Source organism: Schistocerca nitens, chromosome 5 (genome assembly GCF_023898315.1).
Source record: "Schistocerca nitens isolate TAMUIC-IGC-003100 chromosome 5, iqSchNite1.1, whole genome shotgun sequence".
NCBI classification, from domain to species: Eukaryota; Metazoa; Arthropoda; class Insecta; order Orthoptera; family Acrididae; genus Schistocerca; species Schistocerca nitens.
This window is the reverse complement of record NC_064618.1, coordinates 556,032,520-556,045,282: the sequence shown is the minus strand read 5'-3', so window position 1 is coordinate 556,045,282 and position 12,763 is coordinate 556,032,520. Positions and strand designations below refer to the sequence as shown.

The 12,763-nt window shown below is 40.5% G+C and overlaps 1 protein-coding gene across 1 annotated transcript in view; it reads left to right on the top strand.

Annotated features, from left to right (window-relative positions):
- LOC126259885 (calcium-binding mitochondrial carrier protein SCaMC-2-B-like) overlaps positions 1 to 12,763 on the top strand; it is a 249,877-nt gene that overhangs the window by 23,291 nt on the left and 213,823 nt on the right. Inside the window, exon 2 of the mRNA XM_049956957.1 lies at positions 10,645 to 10,771. Within this exon, the coding sequence (XP_049812914.1) occupies positions 10,645 to 10,771 (127 nt within the window). The remainder of the gene's footprint in view (positions 1 to 10,644; positions 10,772 to 12,763) is intronic.

Below are 12,763 nucleotides of genomic sequence, written 5' to 3'. Positions count from 1 at the left end.
GTGCACAAATGACGGACGCCACATTTATTTACACCGACGGCTCGAAAACATCGTTAGGTGTAGGGAGTGCCTCTATTGTTGGCGACACCCCAAATCAATTTCGGCTTCCCGACCAGTGTTCGGTGTATACTGCGGAGCTTTACGCTGTTCTCCAGGCTGTCCACTACATCCGCCGCCATCGGCGGATACAGTACGTTATCTGCTCAGATTCTCTCAGCTCTCTCCTCAGTCTCCAAGCTCTTTATCCTGTGCACCCTCTGGTCCACCGGATTCAGGACTGTCTGCACTTGCTCCACCTGGGGGGCGTCTCGGTGGCGTTCCTCTGGCTCCCGGGACACGCTGGTATCTGTGGGAATGAGGCGGCCGATATAGCGGCCAAGGCTGCAGTCTCTCTTCCTCGGCCAGCTATTTAGTCGCTTCCCTTCGCCGATCTACGGAGCGGTTTATGTCGCAAAGTTGCTCATTTATGGCATGCGCATTGGTCAACACTTCCCCATAATAAATTGCGGGAAGTGAAAGCCCTTCCTTGCGCTTGGACCTCTTCCTCCCGAACGCGTCGTCGGGAGGAGGTGATTTTAGCTAGACTCCGGATAGGGCACTGTCTTTTTAGCCATCGACATCTTTTAAGCGGCGATCCTCCCCCACTCTGTCCCCACTGCTCTCAGCTGTGGACGGTAAGACACCTTTTAATTGAATGCCCCTATTTTAATCCGTTACGCTCCCGTCTACAGCTATCGCCTGATCTCTCGTCGATTTTAACAGATGACACGCGCTCAGCCGACCGCGTTCTCCAGTTTATTAGTGACAGTGAAATGACGTCAGTCACTTGAAGCTTTTTTTGGGGACAACCAACCACTTTCTGTAGTGGATTTTTAAGCATTCCTTCTGCTTTTAGTTTCTCCAATTTTATGACTTTGTTCCCATTGCTGCTGGTTTTCAATTTCGGTTGTTTACTGTTTCCTAAGTCACGGGCTGAGCGCTAATGACCATAGAAGTTTTGCGCCCCCCCCCCCCCCCCCCCCCCAAAAAAAAAAAAAACCTATGGATAAGATAGTGTCTACAGGAAAATTAGAGAAATTTTTTGAGAAAACAATCACATCTATGAATATCAACAGCTCAGATGGAAAACCAGTCCTAAGCAAAGAAGGGAAAGAAAGGTGGAAGAAGTATATAGAGGGTCGAAGTTAAGGAAACCCAAAGCTACATTTGTAGCCTTTGTAGTAGACTTACAGAAAGCTTTTGACAATTTTGACTGGAATACTTTCTTTCAAATTCTAAAGGTGGCAGGGGTAAAATGCAGGGAGTGAAAGGCTATTTACAATTTGTACAATAACCAAATGGCAGTTATGAGAGTTGAGGGGCACGAAAAGGAAGCAGTGTTTGAGAAGGGAGTGAGAGGATTGTAGCCTATGCCCAATGGTATTCAGCCTGTATGTTGAGCAAGCAGTAAAGGAAACAAAAGAAAAATTTAGAGTAGGAATTAAAGTTCAGGGAGAAGAAATAAAAACTTTGAGGTTTGTCGATGACATTGTAATTCTGTCAGACAGCAAAAGACCTTGAAGAGCAGTTGAACGCAATGGACTCTGTCCTGAGAGGTGGATATAAGATGAACATCAACAAAAGCAAAACAAGGTTTATGGAATGTAGTCGAATTAAATCAGGTGATGCGGAGGGAATTAGATTAGGTACTGAGACACTTAAAGTAATAAAGAACTTTTGCTATTTGGGGAGCAAAATAACTGATGGTCTAAGTAAGGAGAATATAAAATATTGACTGGCAATGGCAAGAAAAGCATTTCTGAAGAAGAAAAATTTGTTAACATAGAGTATAGATCTAGGGGCAGGAAGTCATTTCTGAAAATATTTGTATGGAGTATATCCATGTATGGAAGTGAAACATGGAGGGTAAATAGTTTATACAAGTAGAGAGTAAAAGCGTTCGAAATGCTGTGCTGCAGAATGCTGAAAATAAGATGGGATATAAATAATGAGGAGGTACTGAAGGGAACTGGGGAGAAAAGGAATTTGTGACACAACTTGACTAGAAACTGGGATCTGTTGGTAGGACATGCTCTGAGACATCAAGGTATCACCAGTTTAGTATTGGCGGGAAGTGTGGCAGGTAAAAATCATAGAGGGGGGACAAAGAGATGAATTTGCTAAGCAGATTCAGAAGGATGTAGGTTGCAGTAGTTATTCGGAGATGGAGGCTTGTGCAGGAGAGGTTAGCACGGAGAGCTGCATCAAAGCAGTCTCTGTACTGAAGACGACGATGAAGACAATGACATTGTTTGGTTAATATGTTAGTAGTCAGTGCAAACACAGTGGGCAACATTTTTCTATGTAAATTGTTAAAAATATTTTAACATTCTGCATATTTCACATCACTGAATTTCTAGTGTAAAATTTGTATGTTGGCACCACTGTCTTCAGTGCTCTTCTGTTTATAACAAATGAGTTAGAACTTACTATTCTGCATAGAGTTTTATGTTTGGTTTGGAAGACTTTTTGTTAGATACAATGTCCGTGAGGAAATAGAGTAGTGAAAGAGTGAGGTGTGTGGACTATGATTTAGACACAAGAAGAAAAGTGAAACGCTTAACAATTGTTGGAAATCTTTCAGAGGTATTGCAGAAATACCTTGGTCCTCAAGTAATGATATTAGCATCACATCCATTGTGTAGGAATTGTTACTACGAGAAGAAATTCAGTGACAGCCCACCTGAACAATCACCATAGCCCGAATGTGAAATTGAAGAAAACAGTGCAGATGTTCCTGGGAGTGAAGTTGTTGATGCATTGAATGTTTGCATTTCTGCTGTAGCCACAACTATATCCCCCTTAAACGTCCAGGAAAGGTAAGAAGCACAAGGAGAAAAAATATGTAAAAAGAAAAGTGGAAGAAATTGAAAAGAATTTTACAGAAGCAACATCTCCAAAACTTTGTAAGGTGTATAATGCAGATGCATTTGGTGCAGAACATGAAGATAGTAATATGTGCATGAAATGTGATGTGTGGTTTCAAAACCTAAATAGTGCTATCTCAGCATCCACCGACACTGATATGGATTAGCTACTCCAAGCAGTAGTACAGAAATACATACTCACTTCTTCAGATTATTTGATTTCAAAAGCCCATAAAATAAAGAATGAGGAAGGTATTTGGGCATGCCCGGATTCTTACTGTGGGCATCTGTTGCAAGATAATACACTTAACTGTTGCACTGGACTATTACCTAAGTGGTGACAAAAATTGCAGCAGGCAAAGTCCTAACCAGGTAGATGTCACCTCTGTTTAGTGAAAATGGGGGGGGGGGGGGGGGGGGAAAGTTAGAAAGGTGTAAAGATATATAACAAGAGCAATAAGAGAAGGATGTCTCCTAATGAAAAAGGAGAACCGGGATTTAAAAACTGGTCTCACAAAATTCTACTCCTCATGACCAAAATGGGTAAAATGCCAGCCAGTGAAGGAAGCATGCACATTTATTTACTGCACTAATTTGAAACTTGTTTGTTTCGCCATAAGCAGTGTCACAGAAAAAAGTACAGAGATGGACCCAATGCTTTTGTGTATGTCTCAAGAGCCGCAAGATAAATGTTGGTTGTGGGTGTGTGCAGTGTGTCCTGGTATTGAAGTGATGACTGTTGAAGCATTGCACCTTCAGTATACTGAAAATGACATAACCTATGCATTGAGGGAGGGAGAAGAGTTGGTGAAGAAGACAGTAGAGCCATAGGAGTTTGTTACAGAGGTTAGGGCATTGGGTCATGAAAGGAATAGCTCATCATATCTGCAGGATTTAGAGACTGGCCATACTGACACATTAGTTCTTCATTTTGGCTTTGCTAAGAATTGGTCTGTTGCTTCACAGAAAGAAATTGAGTTATCAGTGACAAACATCACTGCTATCAGTATTCACATGTGTTGCTCACTTACTTGTAACATCACACTGTTTTGCAATTGTCAGTAATGATCTTATTCATGACATAGCGCGTGCATGCTACGCTGTCAACATGATAATTAATGACATAGTCATGCAGTTTTCTAAACATGTGTGTGTGACTGATGGTGCAGTATCTCATTTTAAAAACCACTTTCAGCTTCGAGTTTGGTCAACACTGTAGTACACGAATTAAGACAAAAAATGGACAGGTCATGGAAAAAGTGCATGTGATAGGGTACGAGGTCTCTGTAAACATCTTGCAACAAGATTTAATCTCCAGCATGAGGCTGTTAATGCTATGAGAGATGCTACTGAAATTGTACACATTATATCAACATTAGTAACAAACATGTAACTCTTAATTCTGACTGAAAGTACATTAAGGGAATTCCGTTAGAAAAAGAGAGAGGAGTGGTCTATGTAGCCTGTGGTAGGAATACAATAAAGTCATTACTGGGTTGCATCATGGAGTGGATTATACATTGCAAGAATGGTTCTCCACAAAATGCAGCCTGTTACGGTCTGTGAAATGCAGAGACCACAGTATACCTTAGAAAACTTTGTACTGAACCACTTCATTTCTTGTGTACATGACAATCAGTGGTTGGTGGAACAGATAATAAGTCTCTCATGAGCTTCCAGATATAACAGTCTTCTTTATGACACCTCATGGTTCTGCTAATGGCCATCATCAAAAGATCAGTGTGCAGTTCCCATTTTCCAAGCACAGCTGTTGTTGGATCATTCTTGTCTGTGTGCAAATTCAGCTCATCTCTAAAAGTTCAAAGAGAAGCAGATGAAAAAAACAAATGAACTCTTTTCAACAGTGCTGTGTTGGTTGTTACATTGTAGGCAATTTTAATTTGTGGAAAGTCGTGAAGAAGTAAAATCATGACAGACAGTAATAGTTTGTGAATAATATAATAAAAATAAAAATAAGTATAAATATGCTCTATATCTCATTTTTGTTATAAAATGCTTTCAAACAAAATTGTGAATTGTTTCCCCACTTGCATATATTGCTGTAAAGTAATTGTTTTGATTCATAAATGCTAGTTTTGCATGACAGTTACTTAAAATCACCGATCAGTTTAAATATTTGTCCATTATTTTTTGAGCTAGGTCTACCTAAAAAATTTCTCACATTTTGTACAGACCAGTATTACATACTCTGATTGGTCATTCCCTAAGTACAATGACCTATTAACATACCATGAAATTTTTAGAACATTTATGATGGGAGTTTTGGAGAAAATAATGTTTAAATAACCAAAAAATTTAAGATTCATTCATCTTTATGAACAAATATTTTGACAGTTTAAGAATTACGTGCAGTAATGTCATAGCTGACAGCAGTGCTTAAATTTTATCATTTCTCAAGACAGTTAACATCCAATGACTATTCATATTTTCAAAACATAGTTTTGAAATTCGCAAAATGTTACAAATTTTCATAGTTTGTTTTTGAAAAAAAAACTCTGAAGTGTGTATGTATTAATCATGTTTCATATTATTGGGAACAAAGTATTCATTGAAAATAAATTCAAATCTCTCTTACTTTGTTACAATGTTTCAATTTTCCCTTTTGTTATAACATTTTCACAAATACTCTCATTTAGAGAGGTCTGTAGTGTTTTAACAAATCAGAAAATCAAAATATTGTAGTTTTGGAGAGTATCATGTGGAACTTCACAAGTATTTTTTCAGCTAACTTTGAAACAGTGATGTGACACATTCACTCTTGACCTTTGATTTGAGATGAAATCGCCTTAGCTAGTTTGAGTACTGCAAAAAATTATGCCGATACTGCGTTTCATGCATTGTACAAATACATGGAAATATGGGTAACAAGGTGACTACTATACCTTAAAATGAAAAAGCACACTTTGTCTTAATATTAATTTTCATATAAAATAAATAAAAAATGATTTTAAAGGATGATGACTGGATGAGCCCCAGTGTGTTGTATTACTGAGGTATTTACACTTGCAAATATACCATCCAAATCAGGGATTCAGTGAATAGTGCTGCAGTCAGCAGAGGTTAGGAACACTTATTGTCATCTCGGAGAGTAAATAAACTTATTAACCTCTAATGTGTTCAGAATGTCATTTGTTGTTGGAAGGCAAAATCTAACATTTCTAAGTAGTTTCATTGTGAATTAAGAATGATGTCCTTTTATGCAAATTATCAATTCCCTGCCCAATAAAATCCACCAGAAGCAGGAATTTTATATGAAAGTTGTAGGAAAAGTTTGATAGCAGTTACTATTGTTACTGTTGTAACGTAATAAGTAATGCTGATTGTACAATGGATACTTCTTGTGCTGGTGAAGACGCATGTGAACTATATATACAGTAACTGTGGTAACGGTGTGTGTCCATTTCCCTTCATTCATTTCTAATAAAATGCTCTTAATCTGTTTTTGTTAGGACTTAACTAGATGATGAATTAATTTCCTCTCCAGCTAAAGTACTGTACAGTACTTTGTAGTTATGACATGCTAATTAAAGTACAGGGTGTTTATAACTAAACTTTTGTTAATGTAGGTTAATTCTTACAGAGAAGAAAACAGCAACCAGCCACTATGAATACTGCTATTTATTTAGGTAAATAGTGCCATTACCGGTTTCGAACTGGACAGTTCATCATCAGACGGCTGTTCACATGATTTTCAAGATACACTTTACATTATCGTGGGTTTTCGATTTTTATTATTCCACTGTGGTGAAGTATTTTTGGTGTGTTGTTGCCCTACGGTAGAAAAACAGTGTTAAAAGCGCCCTGTGTGAAAATAACTAACCATCTGATGATGAACTTTCCAGTTCGAAACCGGTAACGGAGCTATTTACCTAAATAAATAGCAGTATTCATAGTGGTTGGTTGTTGTTTTCTTCTCTGTAAGAATTAACGTACGAGGGCAGTTCAATAAGTAATGCAACACATTTTTTTTCTGAAACAGGGGTTGTTTTATTCAGCATTGAAATACACCAGGTTATTCCCCAATCTTTTAGCTTCACAACACTATTTTTCAACGTAATCTCCATTCAATGCTACGGCCTTACGCCACCTTGAAATGAGGGCCTGTATGCCTGCACGGTACCATTCCACTGGTCGATGGTGGAGCCAACGTCGTACTGCATCAATAACTTCTTCATCATCCGCGTAGTGCCTCCCACAGATTGCGTCCTTCATTGGGCCAAACATATGGAAATCCGACGGTGCGAGATCGGGGCTGTAGGGTGCATGAGGAAGAACAGTCCACTGAAGTTTTGTGAGCTCCTCTCGTGTGCGAAGACTTGTGTGAGGTCTTGCGTTATCATGAAGAAGGAGAAGTTCGTTCAGATTTTTGTGCCTACGAACACGCTGAAGTAGTTTCTTCAATTTCTGAAGAGTAGCACAATACACTTCAGAGTTGATCGTTTGACCATGGGGAAGGACATCGAACAGAATAACCCCTTCAGCGTCCCAGAAGACTGTAACCATGACTTTACCAGCTGAGGGTATGGCTTTAAACTTTTTCTTGGTAGGGGAGTGGGTGTGGCGCCACTCCATTGATTGCCGTTTTGTTTCCGGTTTGAAGTGATGAACCCATGTTTCATCGCCTGTAACAATCTTTGACAAGAAATTGTCACCCTCAGCCACATGACGAAGCAATTCCGCACAGATGGTTCTCCTTTGCTCTTTATGGTGTTCGGTTAGACAACGAGGGACCCAGCGGGAACAAACCTTTGAATATCCCAGCTGGTGAACAATTGTGACAGCACTACCAACAGAGATGTCAAGTTGAGCACTGAGTTGTTTGATGGTGATCTGTCGATCATCTCGAACGAGTGTGTTCGCATGCTCCGCCATTGCAGGAGTCACAGCTGTGCACGGCCGGCCCGCACGCGGGAGATCATACAGTCTTGCTTGACCTTGCGACGATGATGACACACGCTTTGCCCAACGACTCACCGTGCTTTTGTCCACTGCCTGATAACCGTAGACATTCTGCAAGCGCCTATGAATATCTGAGATGCCCTGGTTTTCCGCCAAAAGAAACTCGATCACTGCCCGTTGTTTGCAACGCACATCCGTTACAGACGCCATTTTAACAGCTCCATACAGCGCTGCCACCTGTCGGAAGTCAATGAAACTATACGAGACGAAGCGGGAATGTTTGAAAATATTCCACAAGAAATTTCCGGTTTTTTCAACCAAAATTGGCCGAGAAAAAAAATGTGTTGCATTACTTACTGAACTGCCCTCTACATTAATTGTACACGGCCACGGTCTCACCATGTCAGTTTTAGACAAAATAGCATTAAACTTTGTTACTTCAAAGCCCCCCCCCCCCTCCCCATGAGAAATGATTGACCATAGGACAGTGAAACTTTTTCGAAATGTTTGTAAGAACATGTACAAGAGAGGTAACGAGTAAACTATTGAAAGAAACACATTTTAATTTCCACATCAGAGGGTAACATTTGTTAATTGTGTAACACAGTTAAATTTCAGGTTACAAATATTGCTCAGTCTGAGGAGCGTCTGTATCCAAAATAGCCTGGAACTGCACTAGAGGTTGTTCTACAGCTGCCCAAAATAATGGTGGGCCACGGAATGTTTAGCTGTCATGATACATCATGTGCACTGCTTGAAGATCACACATTGCATCCAGCATTCTCAGCTGTGGCAAAGTAACTTCAACAATTAGTGCCACAATTGGCCTCCGGCCTCCCCCAGGAGCAATTTCCAAATCACCAGTTAATTCAAACTTCCAAATCATTTTCTTCAGTGCTGGTGCAGAAAGAGGACCTCACCTGTTCCTATAGTGTATTTGCAATGAGCAGCAGCGCTGTTGCTGTTTTGATAAAAATGCCTTAAGAGTAAAGCTGTGCTAATCTTGTCTAGACCCATGTTGACTTTGCAACTTTAATGCACACTGATGCCTGTTTAAACCCTACGTCGCTGTACTGGTACAGGTGCCCAGTGGAAAGCCGTGACTTTAACACTACTTACAGTGCAAATCTGCAGCTCAATCTGAACAGCATTCTTATAAAGTTGGGTACCCATATGGTAAATAGTTTCCAATCTAGATTGATTCAGATTAGAACCACTCTGTATATCATATTTTAAGTGATTTTTTTATATGAAGTTTGAAACAGCTTATTGTGGTGGAGAAGCCCCGAACTGACAAAAATTATGCAGACTTTATTTCACTGACAAAAACTATACAGGTCTTTACTGAACATTGGCTGTCTCCACTCATTCTGAATGAAGTAGTGTGCTGAAACACTGCTTATGTGTATATTTACATTCCACAGCACGTCACAAAAGGTATTTCAGTACACTGTTTCATGTATTATGATTGGAAGATAACTAACGATTTGTTGAAACCAGTTATGGTGTGAAGCTGTGTTGTTGTAATGTTGAGTGTGCCAAGGTGGTGTGTTGTGTTTTTTTTTTTTTTTTTTTTTTTTTTTTTTTTTTTTTTTTTTTTTTTAAGACAGTGTGCAGAGAAACTTTGTGAAGACAGCATGTCTTGTTGTTTTTGACGTCCTATTATGATCCTCTTTATCTTTTAAGGAGAAAGGTGATTATTTGTAATTTTCCATATTCTCTGAAGCGTGGAAGAAATACAAGCGAATCTTGAGATTCAAATATTTACCAGTTTTTGTGCTTTGTGCATATAATTATGAAAAAGAAAAGCTTTGTCCAGACTTTTGTAAAAGCCTTTTAGTTCCCCAAAACCACCACCACCACCACCACGTCATCAAAAAGCAAAAAGGATTTATGATAGAATCGAAGAAGATATAGGACGCAAACAAAAGAAATCATTTACTGGATCCTCATTACTTTATCCTGTAGGAGGGAAACTGGAGGAACCCACAATGTACCTCCAGAATTTTAATAAATGTTGTAGGATGATGTCAAATATGTCACCCCCCTGTGATTACAAATTGTTGTTTCTATTATTGTTCTGTTTCCAGTAGGTATGGTTTTCTGTTTTTCATCCTTCCATCATTTAATCAGTTCTCAATTATTCCTTCACTCTGTTTTGTTCAGTGCCGCTTCCTGGTATTTTCAACCTCTCAATCCTGACCCCCATGACATGCCACATGATACTTCAGTGTAGTTTTGTACTGCCCATCAAAGAGTTTGCAGCTGAGTATTGTGTATTACTTGGCTCTTAACAAGCAGCGGATATTGTTTTCATTGTGGTCTTCAGTCTGAATATTGGTTTGATGCAGCTCTCCATACTACTGTATCCTGTGCAAGCCTCTTCATCTGCAAATAACTACTGCAACCTACTTCCTTTCGAACCCACTTATTGTATTCATTTCTGTCTCCTTACACAATTGTAACCACCCTCCTTCTCTCCAATACTAAATTGACGTTCCCTTGGTGTCTCAGAACATGTTCGATCAAGCAATCACTTATTTTAGTAAGTAATTTCTTTTCTTCCCATTTCTATTCAGTACCTCTTCATCAGTTACATGACCTACTCATCACATCTTCAGCATTTTTCTGTAGTTCAAACATTTTAGGTGACCAGTGGCAAGGACAACAGTAAAACGAAGACTTTCACATGCAAGATACTGTATAATATATTCCAGTGAAATATTTGTATTTCCTTTCTCTTAATAAACACTTTCATAATTTTACTCTTAAAGAATGATATTACTTAACTTGCATATGTCATGTGTTAATTTTTCAGAAATTTTTGGAACATTCTGACCAAAACAAAAGTGGAGATATCAGCTTAGCTGAGTTCATCCACTATGTAAGGGAACATGAGAAGAATCTGAGATTACAATTCTCAAGCCTGGATAAAAATAAAGATGGTAAGTTGAATGTATGTTAATATTGAATGTTGACCTAGGTGGTGAGATTTTTATAACTACTTTCTGGAGTGAAATTTAGGCTACCGGAAGTCCAGGTCTCGTTTATTTATAATGTACTAGTAAAATTACTCATTTATTTATAATGTACTAGTAAAATTACTTTGGTGGCATAGCCAAGTTACAAGTTTAGCCAATGAATTTGTGCCACTTACTGAGTTGACATTTCCAGTCTTACATTGAACGTTCTAAGATTATGTGACTTACCGAACGAAAGTGCTGGCAGGTCGATAGACACGCAAACATACACACGAAATTCAAGCTTTCGCAACAAACTGTTGCTTCGTCAGGAAAGAGGGAAGGAGAGGGAAAGATGAAAGGATGTGGATTTTAAGGGAGAGGGTAAGGAGTCATTCCAATCCTGGGGGCGGAAAGACTTACCTTAGGGGGAAAAAGGACAGGTATATACTCGCGCGCGCGCACACACACACACATCCACACATCCACACATACACAGACACAAGCAGACATTTGTAAAGGCAAAGAGTTTGGGCAGAGATGTCAGTCGAGGCGGAAGTAGAGGCAAAGAAAGACAGGTGAGGTATGAGCGGCGGCAAATTGAAATTAGCGGAGATTGAGGCCTGGCGGATAACGAGAAGAGAGGATATACTGAAGGGCAAGTTTCCATCTCCGGAGTTCTGACAGGTTGGTGTTAGTGGGAAGTATCCAGATAACCCGCACGGTGTAACACTGTGCCAAGATGTGCTGGCCGTGCACCAAGGCATGTTTAGCCACAGGGTGATCCTCATTACCAACAAACACTGTCTGCCTGTGTCCATTCATGCGAATGGACAGTTTGTTGCTGGTCATTCCCACATAGAAAGCTTCACAGTGTAGGCAGGTCAGTTGGTAAATCACGTGGGTGCTTTCACACGTGGCTCTGCCTTTGATCGTGTACACCTTCCGGGTTACAGGACTGGAGTAGGTGGTGGTGGGAGGGTGCATGGGACAGGTTTTACACCGGGGGCGGTTACAAGGGTAGGAGCCAGAGGGTAGGGAAGGTGGTTTCGAGATTTCATAGGGATGAACTAAGAGGTTACGAAGGTTAGGTGGACGGCGGAAAGACACTCTTGGTGGAGTGGGGAGGATTTCATGAAGGATGGATCTCATTTCAGGGCAGGATTTGAGGAAGTCGTATCCCTGCTGGAGAGCCACATTCAGAGTCTGGTCCAGTCCTGGAAAGTATCCTGTCACAAGTGGGGCACTTTTGTGGTTCTTCTGTGGGAGGTTCTGGGTTTGAGGAGATGAGGAAGTCGCTCTGGTTATTTGCTTCTGTACCAGGTCGGGAGGGTAGTTGCGAGATGCGAAAGCTGTTGTCAGGTTGTTGGTGTAATGGTTCAGAGATTCTGGACTGGAGCAGATTCGTTTGCCACGAAGACCTAGGCTGTAGGGAAGGGATCGTTTGATGTGGAATGGGTGGCAGCTGTCATAATGCAGGTACTGTTGCTTGTTGGTGGGTTTGATGTGGACGGACGTGTGAAGCTGGCCATTGGACAGATGGAGGTCAACGTCAAGGAAAGTGGCATGGGATTTGGAGTAGGACCAGGTGAATCTGATGGAACCAAAGGAGTTGAGGTTGCAGAGAAAATTCTGGAGTTCTTCTTCACTGTGAGTCCAGATCATGAAGATGTCATCAATAAATCTGTACCAAACTTTGGGTTGGCAGGCCTGGGTAACCAAGAAGGCTTCCTCTAAGCGACCCATGAATAGGTTGGCGTACGAGGGGGCCATCCTGGTGTCCATGGCTGTTCCCTTTAATTGTTGGTATGTCTGGCCTTCGAAAGTGAAGAAGTTGTAGGTCAGGATGAAGCTGGCTAAGGTAATGAGGAAAGAGGTTTTTGTTAGGGTGGCAGGTGATCGGCGTGAAAGGAAGTGCTCCATCGCAGCGAGGCCCTGGACGTGCGGAATATTTGTGTATAAGGAAGTGAAAAGGAA